Consider the following 19445-nt stretch of genomic DNA (forward strand, 5'->3'; position numbering starts at 1 on the left):
CTGGGAACTTTCTGAATATTACGGGGGCTGCTTTCCTTCTGCACCTACACTGCTTTCTAAAAGTGAGCTGGCCCTCTTGTTTCTGAACGCCAGTTGCTAGAAGCCGCAGGAGTTGAGAGGCCTGCTGCTGCTACTGCTTAAATTTGTGTACCGCCCATACCCATAGGTCTCAGGGCGGTTACAACATTAAAATCGCAATATGAAAATACAAAACACACAATAAAAACAAGAACGATCCAATCAACCCCTCTTGCGCTCGGGTCCCGAGTGCGGGTTTCTCCCTGGGGCATGTGAGTTGGCCACTCTGAGAATAGGATAGACTAGCCAACCTGATCTAAGGTAAAGGTAAAGGGACCCCTGACCATTAGGTCCAGTCGTGGCCGACTCTGGGGTTGCGGCGCTCATCTCTATTGGCCGAGGAAGCCGGCGTACAGCTTCCAGGTCATGCGGCCAGCATGACTAAGCCGCTTCTGGCGAACCAGAGCAGCGCACGCAAACGCCGTTTACCTTCCCGCCACAGTGGTACCTATTTATCGGCTCACACTGGTGTGCTTTCAAACTGCTAGGTTGGCAGGAGCAGGGACCGAGCAACGGGAGCTCACCCCGCCGCGGGGATTCGAACCGCCTACCTTCTGATCGGCAAGCCCTAGGCTCTGTGGTTTAACCCACAGCGCCACCCGCTAGCAGGCTCCTTAAGGCTTTAAGGGGCTGTGGAATAGTTGGCGCAGGCATATTGACAGGATGGGGCAGATTGCTTCTTGCTCGGAAAACTTTCTTCGGGGCGGGGGGGGGGGGTCCAGTATTTGAAGCAAGAGGTTTTGGCCTGAGCTTGGAGACCCTGTTCTTACGATGCCCTTAATAAGCATACCCTCTCTGCAAGGGAAACACACTTGTTAGTTTCAACGTGTTTTTTTATTATAACATAACACAATATAATCTCTTCGTTCCAGAAAAATACCAAAACCCAGGTGGTTATATCATCTTAAATACAAACTAGGTGGGGAAACAGCTGGTTCGATGGGTGCAGGAGCCCGGGGGAAAACCTACAGCAGCCTTGCGAAAATAAATTACCACAAAATCCTCTCAGAGACTGTTTGGGGAAACACGAACTTTGGCAAACAAAATTCATTTGGAATTAACCCCCCCGCAAAGAACGAGAGGGAGGCGGCACTTAAAAGCGCTGAGAATCGCTCCCAACAGGGGAAGGGAGGTGGGAAGAATTTGGCTCAAAAAACAGCCGCCCCCCTCGACAACCGTTGGAAAGAGATGAGAAACTGTGGGAGGAGGAAGAAAATAATAATCGGAAGGGGCTGCGTCTTGGCTTCCATTAATGGCAGGACTCGCATCAGCATATATCTGAGGAAAACTTAATACTGCTGAACTTTTGAGTGTGACCCGACCTGAAATCTTTGGCTTGGCGATCAAACAGAAAGTGGGTCTCTCAATGACTAAAACTCCCTCCCCGCACTGCCCTCGTTTTTGCTTAGAGTTCAAAGAAAGATAAAATACACATTTCCTGGTGGTGGGAGGTTATAGCAACCGCAACAGGGACAGGCTGAACTCAAACTCACATTCCCTCTTCCTGTAATGGTCGAGGAATGAGGTTTTTTGGCAGTTTACATGCTTATGACATGCCACACTGCTGGTGTTCTTGAGTGCTGTTGAAAGCACTCCTCAGCCCTCCATCTCCAGGAAGAAGGGAAAACCATGTGGACTAGCGCCCCCAACTGCACCAATATCCTCTCTCCTTTCCTCCTTGCTGCCCTACTAAAAGGGGCTCCCGTAAAACACAGCCAGCCACCCCCCAATCCTGCTGGGCTCTTGTCTCTGCGCAGAACTGGCTACGACGGTTGCCCCTTGGCAAATGAAGCGTGCTGGTTGAGGGCGTCGTAACTGGGCAGCAAAAAAAGGCAAAAATTTGGCGGCAGGGACTTTGAGGCCCCCAACGGATGGATCAAGCAACCGCTGCAGTCCCTGAAGGTGTTAGGCAGAGAGCCTCCCTTGGGGAAAGGACTAGGAATAAAACAGGTTTGGGGGAGCTGGGGTGCTACATACTTCATGCCCCTGCTGATGCTGTGTGAAAAAAGGCCAACTGCCTGCCCCCCCCAAGACCCGGCTGGTCCCCGGGAATGTCAGCACCAAGGGACGTGTGTGGCAAAAAACGAACAGCCGTCACAGGTAGGTGGCACGACGGTGAGGCGAGAGAAGCCTGAAGGGAAACGGGGAAATGAAACCGCAGGGAGAGTCGCCTGGTGTCAACGGGCGGAGGGCAGGTTGGCCGCAAAAACTTGGAAGGGTTAGTCCATACAGAGCCAAGAAGGGTGTCTGGTGGGAGGTGGGGGGGTCGCCTCAAGCAAAGTCCCCTTCCGCTTTCACAACGTTGGGAGCGCGGCCCCTCCTCAAACAGAGCTGACCGCCGTGTTGACCAAGGAAGCGGCTTCCGAAGGCAGCGAGCGCACCACCGCCTGGAACTCAGACGGGCATCGGGCAGAGAGATTGCGCAGCAGGGAGACCAGGGAGTTGCGGCCTTCTGAACAACGAGAACACACACAAACAGGAATAGAGCGGTTAAGCTGGCTGAGATGAGGCGGTGACGTCTTGGCCGCTGGGCAATACCTCGCTCAACCTTTCAGTTTCCCCCTAGCCGCCAGCCAGATGTTCGTGGGGCAGCAGGGGCTGTGGGGCCTAGTGACCATTACAATCCCCGACACACCCAGGTCCTAGCCCGTCGCTCTAACCACTACGCCACACTGCTGTTATCAGGAATAATTATTGTTATGACCTGAATTGTTGTCAGGCGTCCTGGGCAGGTATGAATACCACCTGTGACCCCGAGGGCAGCACATGCCACGTGGCACAGAACGCACAACTAAGTTGCGTTCTACTACCGAACACCAACACCCTCTCCCAAAGTGGTTGGGCAGTAAAAATGGGCAGGGGAGGGGCGGGGGAGAAGCTGGTGGGTGGCTGCCAAACCAAGAAGGCCCACTGCCCACCCACAGCACGTACCTGAGGGGATGTTCTCATTGGCCAGGACGCTGCCGCTGACTCGCACAAGTTCACCAATCTGCTGCAGGACCTGAAAGAGAACAAGGCCTTCTCAGGGCCGTGGCAAATCCCCTTTTGTGTGGGGGGAGCAAAACATGGAACATGTGGGGATGTTGTGGATAGTAAGGTCAAGGGACCCCTGACCATTAGGTCCAGTCGTGGCCGACTCTGGGGTTGCGGCGCTCATCTCGCTTTATTGGCTGAGGGAGCCGGCATACAGCTTCCGGGTCATGTGGCCAGCAGGACTAAGCCGCTTCTGGCGAACCAGAGCAGTGTACGGAAATGCCGTTTACCTTCCCACCGGAGCGGTACCTATTTATCTACTTGCACTTTGAGGTGCTTTCGAACTGCTAGGTTGGCAGGAGCAGACACTGAGCAATGGGAACTCTCCATCGCGGGGATTCGAACCGCCGACCTTCTGATCGGCAAGTCCTAGGCTCTGTGGTTTAACCCACAGCGCCTCCCGCGTCCCTTTTTAAAAGAAATAGCATCTCTCAACTCCCCTCTTTTTACAGGGAAGCCTTGCTGGATCCAAATGCGCAGAAAATGGCTGTCTGCCCGGGCAGGGGAGGACTTGCCGCCAACTCTGGTAGTGGGCAAGGAAATGGGTACATGCAGCATGAACCGGGAGGGTGCCTTTTGCAGCCCTGCGCCCAGTCGCTTGTGCCACCTCTCCCGGCTGCTGGGTCTGGCACTCCGACTGCAACACCAGAGACAAAGTTCTGCCAAAGCAGAGGGGGTTTTTTTGGGGGGGGGGAAATCTCTCAGGTCGAAGCAATGGGTTGCGAGGGAGGGAGGGAGGGAGTTTGGGCGGGCCTACCTGCTGGGGATCGTGCTCATATATAAAGTTGATGCAACAGAAAACCGTTTTGTATTCCTCCAAGTCGTCCTTCAGGGGGAGATTGTGGACCAGGACGGGGAAAATCTGTGGAAAGGGTGGGGATGAAACAAGGCGGGAGGGAAAAACACTTGATGAAGGATTGTCGCCAAGTCCTTAATCGTAGGCCGTGCTGCTCCAAAACGTCTGCAGGGCCCCAGGCTGGCAAAGCCTGTCCTATAGACTCTCAACCAGAGGTGGTGAAGAGCAGGGTATTTTACTCCCCTTTTGAAACAGCACTGAAGTAAAAAGCGTGCCAACTTCTCCGCCCATCCCTGGGTGCCGTGAGGTGGTTATACAGCCACAGATTTGACCGTAGTCGCCTGACCCAAAGGGATTCTTCTACACAGAGAGAGAAGAGGCCCAGGGGTCGGAGCAAGGGTCCTCGATTCTGGTCAAAACATTGGAGGATGGATGGCGGCTAACAGATTGAGGTTGAATCCTGAAAAGACAGAAGTACTCTTCTTGGGGGACAGGGGGTGGGCAGGTGTTGAGGACTCCCTGGTCCTGAATGGGGCAACTGTGCCCCTGAAGGACCAGGTGCGCAGCCTGGGAGTCATTCTGGACTCAGCGCTGTCCATGGAGGTGCAGGTCAATTCTGTGTCCAGGGCAGCTGTCCGCCAGCTCCATCTGGCACGCAGGCTGAGACCCTCCCTGCCCGCGGACTGTCTCGCCAGAGTGGTGCATGCTCTAGTTATCTCCCGCTTGGACTACCACAATACGCTCTACGTGGGGCTACCTTTGAAGGTGACCCGGAAACTACAACTAATCCAGAATGTGGCAGCTAGACTGGTGACTGGGAGCGGCCGCCGAGACCACATAACACCAGTCTTGAAAGACCTACATTGGCTCCCAGTATGTTTCCGAGCACAATTCAAAGTGTTGGTGCTGACCTTGAAAGCCCTAAACGGCCTCAAAGGCCCAGTATACCTGAAGGAGCATCTCCACCCCCATTGTTCTGCCTGGACACTGAGGTCCAGCACCAAGGGCCTTTTGGCAGTTCCCTCACTGCGAGAAGCAAAGCTACAGGGAACCAGGCAGAGGACCTTCTTGGTAGTGGCGCCCTTCCTGTGGAACGCCCTCCCACCAGATGTCAAAGAGAACAACAACTACCAGACTTTTAGAAGACATCTGAAGGCAGCCCTGTTTAGGGAAGATTTTAATGTTTGATGTATTACAGTATTTTAATATTTTTTTGGAAGCCGCCAAGAGTGGCTGGGCGGGGTATAAATAATAATAAATAATAAATAATAAATAATAAATAATAAATTATTATTATTATTGCACTCCTTCGTTAATCGGGGTTGGGAAAAATGGTGCTTGGTCAAGGGGATCGGACACTGCTTGGTCAAGGGGATCGGACTCCCCAAATCACCCAGATGCACAGGGTGTGGGAAAGTCTGCCCCTCTCCTTCCCCCTCCCCATATTCTGCTGGGGCAGTTAAAAAGAACGTGTTAAGATAATCTGCTATTCAGAAAGGAAGGTAGGTAATGAACAAAACCCAGTTGTAAAGGAAGTGCTTTGCAGAGCAAAGGTTGCATGTTTACTCTCCAGCTGATAACAACTGTAAAGGGTCAGGGCTGCTCCTGAAACCTTGGAAAGCTCCTGGGAATTCGAGTCAAGAGCACTTTCCTCTTCCCTCCCCATTCCTTTTTCCTTTCATGACGTGTGCAGTAAATTGCAACGCCCGTGGACGGGGTTTGAATCTCTCTGTGCAGCACGCAGAAAGTGTTAAGCACTTAACATAAATGCTAAGCATAATAAAATATTACTTTATTAAATAATAGTGATGGTGATGGCTGGAAATCAATCAAGGGCCTGGGTTTCAAGATCAGGCAATTCTATAGGCTTAAAGCCTAGATTAGTTTGGATTTTTCTTATCAGAAATAAAAACCTCCTTTTTTTAATTAATAAAAGTTGATTGCCAAAACCCAATGGATAAGCAGAATGGCAAGTAGGTATTCCAGATTAACCAAGCCGGAATTAAAAAGAAGTGGTGGCAAAGATGAACTGTTTCCAAAAGCATATACAGTGGTACCTCGGGTTACATACGCTTCAGGTTACATACACTTCAGGTTACAGAGTCTGCTAACCCAGAAATAGTAGCTCAGGTTAAGAACTTTGCTTCAGGATGAGAACAGAAATTGTGCTCCAGCGGCGCGGCAGCAGCGGGAGGCCCCATTAGCTAAAGTGGTGCTTCAGGTTAAGAACAGTTTCAGGTTAAGAACGGACCTCTGGAACGAATTAAGTACTTAACCTGAGGTACCACTGTACATGCTGAAGCTAGTGCCTTCAATGTTAAGAAGGTGGCAGAAGACTCCTGATTCGCACCTGCGCTATGGGGCCTTGCATACATACCAAGATTCGCACTCGGCTCTCACCTGTCCGATTGGGACCCCTCCAGGATTGGCCATCACCATCCTTGCAACGGCCCCACATACATTGTCAGCCACCCGGTTGTTACGCTCCTGAGAAATTATGTTGGACAAAAGCCCCAGGACCTTGGGGTAGTGTCTGTAGCAGAGCAAGCGAGGGGGTTAAGGAGATAAAGGAAGAGTCGGGAGGGCGAGGGCCTGACATGCTGCCAGGAACTGGAGAGCGAGCGAGAAAGCCCAAAGGATTTTGCTGGATTCCCACCAGCACCGTCGAGTTATTATACACTGCTTAACTGCCAAGATGGCTTCCAATTGGCTTTAAATATATATATAACCAATTCCTATACAAACGAAAACAAAACACAAGAAAACAATCTCACCGGAACCTTGAAACGGTCGCAATCAAGTTGTACAATAAAACATTAGTCAGGAGAAGGCTTGTCTGAACAGGTGGGTCTCATCCGGGAGAGACCAGGCCACAACACGGGGGCCGTCCGTGGAAAAGCTGGTCATGCATTCCACTTGACCGGTTTGATCCAACAGAATTGTCATTATTACAACTGGTGCCACACAATCCCCGTTCCACATTTGTAAGAACTCGGTTGTTTAGCGTGGCAACGTCTGCACTTTGGAACTCCCTGCCGATTCAGATCAAGCAGGTGTTTTCGCTGCTTGACGTTTTTGGCACCCTCTAAAAACATTCCTGTTTACACATGCCCACCCAGACGCTTTAAAACGCTGAGGCAAATTTAATCTGTTTCAGCATTTCAGCTTTTGCATGTTTCAAAGTAGGGTTCTGAATCTGCCTGAGTTTTGCCATTTTATATTTTGTAGGCCGCTTTGAGGGTGGTTTTTAAATATATATATTTATACATACATATATATATATATATATATATACACACACACACACCACCCTCAAAGCGGCCTACACTTATTTATATTTATACATTTATACACTGCTGGATTTTATACACACACACACATATGTAAAGGGACCCCTGACCATTAGGTCCGGTCGTGACCGACTCTGGGGTTGTGGCGCTCATCTCGCTTTACTGGCTGAGGGATCCGGCGTACAGCTTCCGGGTCATATGGCCAGCATCACTAAGCCGCTTCTGGCGAACCAGAGCAGCGCACGGAAACGCCGTTTACCTTCCCGCCAAGAGTGGTACCTATTTATCTACTTGCACTTTGACGTGCTTTCGAACTGCTAGGTTGGCAGGAGCAGGGACCGAGCAACGGGAGCTCACCCCGTCACAGGGATTCGAACCACCGACCTTCTGATTGGCAAGCCCTAGGCTCTGTGGTTTAACCCACAGCGCCATCCGCGTCATTCATATATATATATATGTTTATGTGTATATATATATATATATGTGTGTGTGTGTGTGTATGTATATATATATATATATATATATATATATATATATATATATATATATAATCCAGCAATGTTTAAATTCTATGAAATAAATGAATTAAATGACTAAGTGATAACCTTATCCCTTTTGTGTTTTCACTTTGTATTTTCATGTTGTGATTTTCAGATCACAGGGCAATATACTAAATGAATGAATACACCACAGGGATCTCGGCAGGCTGCTTTTCATTTTGATTACGCATACACAATTGATACATAATTTGTTTTTAATAGCTTAGTATTTAAGCAACACATTGCCGTTCTCGTAGTCCCTGAGGGGGGCCTTTCACAACAACATGCTGGGAGATTAGATATATCGGGCTTCCTCAAACTCGGCCATCCAGATGTTTTGAAACTACAGTTCCCATCATCCCTGCCCACTGGTCCTGTTAGCTAGGGATGATGGGAGTTGTAGTCCCAAAACATCTGGAGGGCCGAGTTTGAGGAAGCCTGAGATAGAGATAGATAGATAGATAGATAGATAGATAGATGATATAGGCTGCTTTTCATTTTGATTAAGTGTACACAATTGGTATATAATTTGTTTTTAATAGCTTAGTATTTAAGCAACGCATTGCCTTTCTCATAGTCCCTGAGGGGGGCCTTTTAAAACAACATGCTGGGAGATATAGATATATGTGGGTGTGGGTGTCCCTTTTTTCGCCAATACCTTGAGAAATCCGCTCTGATTTTGCCTTCAAGGTACAGGTGAAACTCGAAAAATTAGAGTATCATGGAAAAGTTCATTTATTTTAGCTTAAAAGGTGAAACTAATATATGAGATAGACTCATGACATGCAAAGTGAGATATGTCAAGCCTTTGTTATAATTGTGATGATTATGGCGTACAGCTGATGAAAACCCCAAATTATATCATGTATTAGTTTCACCTTTTAAGCTGAATTCCTGAAACAAATGAACTTTTCCACGATATTCTAATTTTTTGAGTTTCACCTGTAACATGACCCCAGATTCTGGCTCACTTCAGCCCCAGGCTTCTATAAACGGCTTTTCTTCATTTCTGTGGGGAACTGACGGAAGCTTCCGGAACGCGTGCAGACTCTTCCTCGGCGGGCCGCGCCGGGAACCCGATCCCGGCCCCCTCCACCTCACGGAGCAAAGGATACTCGTGCATGGCTTCCCCGCCGTGCTCCGCCAGCACGCCCAGCCCGAAGACGGCGTTGCTGCGCACCTCCCGGTTGGCGTCACGCGCCGCCCCCATTAGCACCGGCAGGAGGCGCGGCACGAAGGCGCTCGAGGCGCGGCCCAGGCCCTGCACCGCTTCCGCCATGGTGCCCACCGCGAAGGACCTGTCTGTGGAGGAACAGCTGGGCTTCTGCGGGGAGGAGGAAGGGGGCAGGATGAGGCCGAGGTGCAAAAATGAGGGAGAAATTCACAGGAAGGAAAAAGACCCCCTCCCCGCCCCACTGTAGGAGTGCAAATATCCAGAGTGTGGGGTCAGGTGGGATTACTATGGGGAATTACAAAATATGCATCAAGCCATTGTGTCCACGATGAATACATTGTGTTGACTGGGTTTAATTCATTGACAATAATTTCTGATCAAATCCCACAACCCTCTGCATTTCTGGCCATTTCCTCTACTGCCCATTTCTCTCTGCTTCACACGTCATGTACACAGCCCAGTTGCTTTGCCAGGCAGGCATCTTGGGTCATCAAAGACAGTGGGCAGTTTCTTTGATGTAGCTTTTCTGATACGTTAATCTTAGGATGTTAATCTTAGGGCCAGGAAACAGATCTCACCTGAAGGTGATAATGATCGCTGTCTTCCTGGCCATCCTCCTTATCATGTGCATTGCTTGTTTATGACCTCAGGGGTTGCCAAATGCACTCCTCTGTAGTTCTGCTTTGTTTACCCCAGAAATGTGCGTGCTTAATTAGTTTTAGTAGTTTAACTTGTCCCCACGTGGGTTTGTTGAAATGCTCAGAGGAAATCTGATTGGTTCTTACAAACACTCTGTAAAAAGTTCTTTTGTGAATAAAATGACCTGGGCCAGGGGGTGCAAGAGAGATTATTACACACACCCTTCCCAGAGTCTTGCTGGTTCAAGCCTCTGTGTGTATTCTTATTAATCAGAGTTCAATCCTTCCTTTACTTTGTGAACGCCTCACCCCACCTTTTGGGGCTGTGGGAGAAGGTGAGAAGCCATGTAAACTCTGGGGGAAATGTCCTGGGAAAGCGTTACAAGGGTGCAAGCAGGGGGGTCACATATGGCAGCGTGGAAATACTTTAGCAAACTATAAAAAACCACCCCTGTGAGGTAGGGTGAGGCCCATAGCTGTCAACGTTTCCCTTTCTTTAATGGAAATTCCCTTATTCCAAACAGGATTCCTTGCAAGAAAAGGGAAAAGTTGACAGCTATGGTTAGGCCAGCCTTTCTCAACCTGTGGGTGCCCAGATGTTGAACTACAACTCCCATCACGCCTAGCTAGCAAGGCCAGAGCTCAGGAATGATGGGAGTTGTAGTCCAAAATATCTGAAGGGCCGAAAGCTGCCTATGCCTGGCCTACACACAGTGACAGGCCCAAGGCCTGAATTTTAAAAAACTGGGATTTCATTTCCCATAATTCCTAGCAGGAAGGCTTCAGGTTTTTTAGGGAAGGAGCATTTAAACACTTTCTGAAGTTTGTTGTAATCCGGGGAAAAAACACAGCAGAGTCTTTATGTATGTTACAGTCACTGCAAGAATTCTAATCGCAAAAGGTTGGAAGGGAGAGGATACTCCATCTAAATCAGACCGGCAAAATAAAATAAGAGGGTATGCTGAAATGGCAAGATTATCAGTAAGGCAAAGAGACGTTACAGATGATTTTTCCTCCCAGAGAGTGGGATATATACAGAGTTTATGTAAAAGAACATTGTCAAAAGATCAATTTGTTGGCAGGTTTCAATTGAGCTTCAATGAGTAAATAGGATAATTGTATAAAATAAAATTTAGAGTAAGTCAAATAATACGGAGAAAGTGAGGTTTAGACACATATTTTAGGAACTGAATTCGGGAATGCAAGGGGAAGATTGGAGGTCTTGAAAAATCTAATCACAAATGGATATAAACAGCATGCATTAGTTAAAGAATGATGAACCGTTTATTTTGTATTTTTCAATTTGTCTATATTATCTATTGTACACTTCTGTGATAAAGTTTCCAATCAATAAAGCATTCAAACTTTAAAAAAAACTGAAAATCCAGACAAAAAAGTTGTTGAGGGGTATTTATTTTTTGTCCAAAATCTCCAAAAAAAAAGAAGTACAGATTTTTTTTGCTATTTTTTAGGAAATTTGCATGCCTGCAGGAAAAGGACTGTCTACTCTTAATTATGTAAGCCGCTGTGGGAGCCTTTTAAAGCTGAATAGCATGGCACAAATGCCCTTAAGTAGATAAATAAGGGCTGAGGTGTCCCGGGACCCGGGCTAAAGTAAATGGCAAGCCAAAGGAAGTCCCGGAGAGGGAAGGGGCAGGCGTCACTCACCATCTTATTAAGGAGCAGGGGCAGGAAGCCGGCAAAATACGGAGCGAAGACTTCTCCGCCAGCCGCTTCGGCCAGAGCCGGGATCACCTCACCGGCGTACTCGATCAGCATGGAGTCATACTCCGCCTGGTTTGGGGAGGCAGACGGAGAAAGGAGAGACAAGGGCAGGGAGAGGAGGAAGCAGAGTTTTAGAAGGCGGGCTGCAACTCAGAGGGAGGGAATCTGCAATGAATATCAAAGGTCTTGAGTTCAAATCCTGCGGGCATCTGCAGGCTGGGCGAGAAAGAGACTCCTATCTGAAAACTTGGAGAGCCACTGCTGCCATTCAGGTAGACAATGCTGAGCTAGTCAAGGAGGTGAGGACAGGTGACCCTACCTAGGCTCGAAGTCACCCCCCAACCAGGCCTCAAAACTGTCCAAAATTCCTTTTGTCTTCTAAAAATCCACAGCTAAAGCTTTCCTCTGTTTTTCTCACAAGATGCTGTGCATAGGCAAAATGAAACTGAAACTGACACGGGGACAAACAGAAGAAGACGCCTTCACCCCGGTATGGCTCCCCTTTATCACATACACAACCCAACAGGACAATGACAATAATCCACCAACAGCATACAAATCAATATGGCTAACCTGATCCAAAACACACACACACCCCACTCACACACGAAAACAAAGATCACCACAGCCAATCACAAGCAAACAATCACACCCTAGGCCAACCCCAACCTCTCTCACCACCAAAGGAACACAAGTGAACAACACAAGCAACGCTGACACCAAACTCTACATACATTAAACATAATAGAAACACCGCCACCCGACCCCACCCACATCCATCTTCCCTCTCTCCACCCCCCCTTTCTTTTTTCTTCTCCCCCTAATGCCTCAACAAATGAAACGGATTTGTAAAAATGTTACATGGAAGAAGAAGAAAAAATACGAGGCACTACACTTCTGTAAAACAAGAAAATCCTTAATAATATATATATATATATATATATATATATATATATATATATATATATATATATAAAAGCTAATGAGTAGGCTCTGTTCAAAGCAAGCCTGAGAACTGACTTTTATCTCATTCAGTTGCAACATCTTGGACATGCTGAACCACAAGGCTCCTCGACCCCCTTGGCTTCTCACCCCCTTTCCTGGAAAGAGTCCAAAAGAGTCCAAAGATAGGAGCTTTCTGTTCATGCTCAGGGGAACTCGAGGCAGGACTCTTGAGGAGGAGAAAGGGGAGGGAACTGGAAGGGGAATATATGCTCTGTGCAAATGACTGTGAACCCGTGCTTGTTTTGTGAATCTATCACACTTGCTCCTTCTACCAGTTCATGGATGGTAGAAATAAAGCTTTTTCTCCGAAACTATTCCTTGGGTGTCTGTTGACTCCCATCTCCCTTTCCCAGGCGCAGTATTTTTCCCACCCGAGGGCAAAGCCTCATAAGGCTACACTAGGAGGACCAACGATTTGTCCCTATGCTACTGTTTACATCAGCTGCTTCTCCTGAACCATGAGGGCTGCAATCTTAAAGACTACAAGACCCATAGCTCAGTGGCAGGGAATCTGCCTTGTGCTCTTGTAGGAAAGAAAAAAAGAGAGAGAAAGAATTGAGCCGAGGTTCTCCGTCTTCCCCGCTTGCAGGCTGCAGAGTGGGTATGTTTTTCAAGGAGGAACGGATTGCTTTCAGACGAAGATTGGACAAGCATAATGATACAGTGGTACCTTGGTTCTCAAACGCCTTGGTACTCAAACAACTTGGAACCCGAACACTGCAAACCCGGAAGTGTTCAGGTTTGCGAACTTTTTCTGGAAGCTGAACGTGCTCCGTTTTGAGTGCCACACTTCCGTTCTGAGAGTTACACTGAGGTCTGTCTGTTTTCGCTATTTCTTTTGCCTTTTTGTTTTTGCGACTCTTTTGTTTTTGTGACTATGTGGAACCCATTTCAGCTACTGATTGATTGACTGATTGTGTGACTGCAGTACATTGTTTATTGCTTTCATTTTATGGGTCAACGGTCTCGTTAGATAGTAAAATTCATGTTAAATTGCTGTTTTAGGGGTTGCTTTTAGAAGTCTGGAACGGATTAATCCGTTTGGATTACTTTCTATGGGAACGTGCATTCTTGGTTTTGGAACGCTTTGGTTTTGGGACGGACTTCCAGAACGGATTAAGTTTGAGAACCAAGATACCACTGTACTTGGAATGCATTTATTGAAACCATAAGGGCTAGTGAGGGCAATATATATCAGGCTCCCGAGTCTGTTCTCAGAAGCTCAGAAGAAAGGGGGTTCTGGGGTCCGAGGCCGCCGATTCCTGGACTTACCACCTCGTCACAATCTTCATCCTCATCTTCGTCCAGGCTGGGGTCCTGACAGACTGTCTGCAAAGGGAACACGAGGAAGAGAGCGTTTTTGAATAGGAATGCGGCATATACTGACCTAAATGCAGCCTAGGACCCACGTTACCTACGGGACTGCCTCTCCTGGTATGCTCCGCAGAGGACCTTAAGGTCCACAAATGACAACATTTTGCAGGTCCCAGATCGCAAGTTCCTTAGATTGGTCTCAACTAGGTCCAGGGCCTTTTCAGTACTGGCCCCGACCTGGTGGAACGCTCTGTCACAAGAGACTAGGGCCCTGCGGGCCTTGACATCTTTCCGCAGGGCCTGCAAGACAGAGCTGTTCCGCCTGGCCTTTGGTTTGGACTCAGTCTGACCCTTATATTTCCCTCCCCTTATGGTCTTGATCTATGGACTACTTTTAAAATGAGGCTGCATTTTAAATTGCATTTTTAACCTGTATTTTAAATTGGTCCCCCCCCCTTAGGTTTTTACTGTAATTTTACTGGTGTTAGCAGCCCTGAGCCCGGCTCTGGCTGGGGAGGGCGGGGTATAAATAAAAATTATTATTATTATTATTATTATTATTTACCAAAATGCACTGCACTAGTCTGAAATTTTATAAATACATATAAAGCTTTTTTGGGGGTGCGTCTCACCCTGACGCTTCCCCCTCCCTTCCGTGAAGCCGAATCTGGCAGGAGCGGCCAGATTCACAGTCCGGTCAGTGGAAGTCCCCGAGGGCAAGCTTGAGTGGTGGAAAAGACTGGCCCCCCGAGGGGAAAAAAGGGGTAGAGCCCTGTAGGAATCTCTGCCCCAGCCTTCGCCAACCTGGAGCACTCACAGGTATTTTGGACCACTGTTCCCCTCCCCCCCCGCCTCCCCCCCCCGAACACTCACTTTTTTCTCCAGGACCTCCCGGATGACCTGGCAGAGGTCCGTCAGCTGCCCGGGTGCGCGGAGGGCCTCTTGCCGGCAGGTCTTCAGCACCCTCGCCAGGCTCTCCAAAATCTCCATCACCACCTGGCGCTCCTTGTCTTCCCGGATTCCTTTGATGTAAGCGGGCAGCACGGTGCACAGCAGCTGGAGGCGAGCTGCGGAAGGGAGGAGGAGGAGGAGGAGGAGGAGAAGGAGCAGAAGAGTTTGGATTTGATATTCCGCTTTATCACTACCCTAAAGGTAAAGGGACCCCTGACCATTAGGTCCAGTCGTGGCCGACTCTGGGGTTGCGGCGCTCATCTCGCTTTATTGGCCGAGGGAGCCGGCGTACAGCTTCCGGGTCGTGTGGCCAGCATGACTAAGCCGCTTCTGGCAAACCAGAGCAGTGCACGGAAACGCCGTTTACCTTCCCGCCAGAGCGGTACCTATTTATCTACTTGCACTTGATGTGCTTTCGAACTGCTAAGGTTGGCAGGAGCAGGGACTGAGCAATGGGAGCTCACCCCGTTGCGGGGATTCGAACCGCCGACCTTCTGATCGGCAAATCCTAGGCTTTGTGGTTTAACCCACAGCCCCACCCGCGTCCCATCACTATCCTAAGGAGTCTCAAAGCGGCTAACAATCTCCTTTCCCTTCCTCCCCCACAACAAACACTCTGTGAGGTGAGTGGGGCTGAGAGACTTCAGAGAAGTGTGACTGGCCCAAGGTCACCCAGCAGCTGCATGTGGAGGAGCAGGGAATCAAACCCAGTTCACCAGATTACGAGTCCACTGCTCTGAACCATGACACCACACTGGCTCACGAGGACTAAGAGGGGCTGGATCCAGCGTCCTGGCTCCACCAGATGCCCCACTTGGAAGGAGGGCACGAACGCAGCTGTGTTTTTAGACGCAGACGGGCCAGAGCTCGGTTGGCGGAGCAGAAAGCACCAGATTTGATCCCCACACGGCAACTTCAGGTAAAAAGATTCGCTGCCTGAAATCCTGCCAGTCGGGGCAGACAAGATGGTCTGACTTCATAGACAGCTTCCTATATTACTGTTTACGCCAGCCCCTTTCTCCAGTTCCAAGAAGACTAGAATCTTGCTTTACTCTTAGCTCAATGGCAGGGCCTGGGTTCAGTCCCCGATGGCACCTTCACGCACAGCAGGGAAAGATGCTGGGCTAAATATCTGGACAACCGCGGCAGCCAGTTAGGGTAGGCGAGACAAGATGGACTTGTTATAATAAAATTTCGGGGTTGGCTTTTACAGCCCAGCTCCCCATCAAGGGACTCCCAAGCCCATTATGGCTCAGAGGAGAATGGATGGAGGCAGGATCCAGCAAAAGGAAAGGCAGGTCTTAATTTCCCTGTTTCCACGGAGTTCCCTCTCCGCTTGCAAGGAGGGAAGGACCCAGAACAAAGGTGTGCAAAGACTTCAGAAACTGCCCAACCCAAAGAGCACCAAAAAGCACCATACAACCGTCGCGGAAAGAGGCAGAAATTTGAGTGTGTGGCTTGTCTCCTGCTGCCAAGATACCTGATAATATTTGCCAGTTGCCTTATCCTGGCCAGTCTGGGCCATTCTTTTGAGATGGCAATAACTTTGGTTCATGAATCCATTTCACGGATCAACCTCAATCATACATAAAAGCTGCTCTTTTGACTCGCACAGAGGGATAGTTTCTGGCAGTGGCCAATTCACTTCAGTAAATTTCTCAGTTTACAGGATTTATAAGCGAAAAGGAAGGTTTTTCCAAGACACTTCCTTCTACTGCAGAGAAAATCAAGAGAACCCAGGTGGCTTCGGGATTGCTCTGTGAGCTCAAATCAAGTGACACACACACACCCCCGGAATATTTTCTACCACACTTTTCGCTCTATAAGACGCACCAGACCACAAGACGCACCTAGTTTTTGGAGGAGGAAAACAAGAAAAAAAATATTCTGAATCTCAGAAGCCAGAACAGCAAGAGGGATCGCTGTGCAGTGAAAGCAGCAATCCCTCTTGCTGTTCTGGCTTCTGGGATAGCTGCGCAGCCTGCATTAGCTCCATAAGACGCACACACACTTCCCCTTTTTAGGAGGAAAAAAGTGAGTCTCATAGAGCAAAAAATACAGTAATTTTTGAAGGGCGAAAGGTTGGTTTTCTGGAGAGTGTGTTCTCCTATGTGTGTGCACCTTGAAATTTGTTACAGTGGTACCTCGGGTTACATACGCTTCAGGTTACAGACTCCACTAACCCAGAAATAGTACCTTGGGTTAAGAACTTTGCTTCAGGATGAGAACAGAAATCGTGCTCTGGCGGCGCGGTGGCAGCGGGAGGCCCCGTTAGCTAAAGTGGTGCTTCAGGTTAAGAACAGTTTCAGGTTAAGAACGGACCTCTGGAACAAATTAAGTACTTAACCTGAGGTACCACTGTATAACAGATCAACAGTCTAGCTCTGCACATGGCAACTTCCTGTGCAGCTGCAAACCTTCCTAGCTATATATTGTCCATCTGAGCCTTCTGCAGTTGTGTCCCATCCCTAATTTGCGGGCTCCTCTGCTCCTTTTGCTAAGGTAGGTTCTTCCTGCATCAAAGTCGTGCTTCAAGGTCATCTCCTCGGACCAACCCAGTTAAAAAAACAAACACACCGGAAAATTGGCTTTCAGGTGGAGAGGTCGAAATTAGAAACAGAGCTTTTGGAACCCAGTACTAAGAATTTGTCAAGAATGTATAACTTGCTGTTGAAATGGAACACACAGGATGAGATGGTTAAATCAGTCATGATTAAATGGGCACAAGACATTGGACATGACATTATGTTTGCTGACTGGGAACAGTTATGGACCACCAGTATAAAGTTCACGGCATGTAATGCCTTAAGAGAGAATATTATGAAAATGATTTATAGGTGGTACATGACCCCAGTCAAGCTTGCAAAAATTTATCATTTGCCCAATAATAAATGCTGGAAATGTAATGAAACTGAAGGTACTTTCTATCACCTTTGGTGGACGTGCCCAAAGATTAAGGCTTTCTGGGAAATGATTTATAATGAAATGAAAAAGGTGCTTAAATGCACTTTCGTGAAGAAACCAGAGGCCTTCCTCCTGGGCATGGTAGGCCAATTGGTGTCAAAGAAAGATAGGACGTTCTTTATGTATGCGACAACAGCAGCAAGAGTGCTACTAGCAAAATATTGGAAGACACAAGAACTACCCACACTGGAAGAATGGCAGACGAAGGTGATTGACTATATGGGACTGGCTGAGATGACCGGCAGAATCCGCGACCAAGGGAAAGAGACGGTGGAAGAAGATTGGAAGAAATTTAAAGTTTATCTTAAGAACTGTTGTAAAATTAATGAGTGTTAAAATGTCTTGAGTAATGCAAAATAGAATTGCAGCGACAAACAACTGGATATGAGAAAAAGGATTTAAAGGAAGTGTTATAAGTAATTGAAATTAGGGGTTGCTGGAAAGATTTAAAACAGGGATGCAGAAAAAGGAGGTATGGGGAAGTCGCTGAAAGAAGGTTTAAGGAAAAGAAGGTTAAGAAATTATACGTGTTTATATGTTTGTTTGTTTATGTATTGTTTTGTATTGTCTTTTAATATGTGTTGAAAAATTAATAAAAATTTATATATATAAAAAAATAAAAAATAAAAAAACAAACACACCATCCCTGAGGTCACTCACCGGCGCTGTGAGGTTCGGACGGATCCCGCTCGCAAACCCGGTGCAAGGAGATGCAGAAATGTCCCAGGGTGTTGAAAGCAGATTTCCGGACGTTGATGTTGGGATGCTGGGAAGAGAAGGAGGAGTCAGGCCTTTTGCTGCGGCCCTTACATCTGCTTTGCTATTGCTAACAAAGAAAACGTCCTGCACAGCTGAGGACCAGGCTACCCGAGAGACAGCATCCATCCCTTACAGACCCTCTGTAGGAGACTTTCTCCTTAAAGCCCCCCCAAATATCAGAAGCCCGTGCCACAGTTAACACAGAGCAGGGCCTCCAGGGTGGCAGCCCCTGTTCTGCACAATACCATCCCTACCGAGATACGACAGGCGCCCCCTAGCTGCACTGTCTGGAAGCAACAGTGCACATTTTTATTTCAAGCTGGATGAAAATGTTATCCACCTTTGTTGCTCTCGTTCTGTATTGCTTTTGTACCGCTCTTAAGCTGTGGAGCTTTTTAAGGTAGTTTTCCAACCCCATTTCAGCTGTAAATTATCCTGTGATGAGTGCAAAGTTAAAGCAGGGGGTCATACATCCGTGAAGAATTATAACCCACCCACTTGCACTTATTCCAGGTCCCTAAATTTAGGGCTGCCATATATCCGAACGTATCCAGGATTCGTCTGCCAGAAATAGTGTCCAAGCAGAAGCTTTCGAAATCAGTTCAAACGTCTTGGAAAATCTGACAGTTGGAAGATGATTTTTTGGTGAACTTCCTAAAAAACTTTTTTTGTGATTTCGCAACAACTTTGGCCAAAACAAAAAAAAAAGCTCAACACTTCTCTGCCACACCCCAGATAGCCTTTGACTGAGGGTTCCTCCCTCCCAGCTGTTATTCTCATTCATATATACCGTATTTTTCGCTCTATTGGACACACTGGAGCATAGGACGCACCGGACCATAGGAGGGGGAGAACAGGGGAAAAATTTTTTTCCCCTTGTTCTCCCCCTCTAAGTCAAGGTGCGTTCAAGGTGCATTTACCCGAAGCCTCCGGAGCCCAGCGGGAATTCCCGCTGGGCTCTGGAGGCTTTGGGTTCCTTTCGACCTGCTCTTTGGGGCTGGCGGGGGGGGGGGGGAGGGAGCGCTGCTTTCCCCCACCGCCAGCCCCAAAGACCAGGTCGGGGAACAGCGGGAAGGCGGCGCTCCGCCTCCCCGCTGTCCCTCGAGCTTATGGGGCTAGTGATGGGGAGAAGCGCTGCTTTCCCCCACCGCCAGCCTCCAAACCAGGTCGGGTTTGGAG

At 48.2% G+C, this 19445-nt stretch overlaps 1 protein-coding gene across 1 annotated transcript in view; it reads right to left on the reverse strand.

The window, feature by feature from the left end:
- Positions 1–890: 890 nt before the first annotated feature.
- IPO4 (importin 4) overlaps positions 891–19445 on the reverse strand; it is a 52720-nt gene continuing 34165 nt past the window's right edge. Inside the window, exons 22-30 of the mRNA XM_053362787.1 lie at positions 18168–18273; positions 14466–14659; positions 13551–13607; positions 11217–11342; positions 8852–9060; positions 6308–6440; positions 3869–3973; positions 3010–3079; positions 891–2530 (exon numbers count right to left, since the gene is read on the reverse strand). Of these exons, the coding sequence (XP_053218762.1) occupies positions 2400–2530; positions 3010–3079; positions 3869–3973; positions 6308–6440; positions 8852–9060; positions 11217–11342; positions 13551–13607; positions 14466–14659; positions 18168–18273 (1131 nt within the window). The 3' untranslated portion in view covers positions 891–2399. The remainder of the gene's footprint in view (positions 2531–3009; positions 3080–3868; positions 3974–6307; positions 6441–8851; positions 9061–11216; positions 11343–13550; positions 13608–14465; positions 14660–18167; positions 18274–19445) is intronic.

The sequence above is a fragment of the Podarcis raffonei genome, chromosome 13 (assembly GCF_027172205.1).
Source record: "Podarcis raffonei isolate rPodRaf1 chromosome 13, rPodRaf1.pri, whole genome shotgun sequence".
NCBI classification, from domain to species: domain Eukaryota; kingdom Metazoa; phylum Chordata; class Lepidosauria; order Squamata; family Lacertidae; genus Podarcis; species Podarcis raffonei.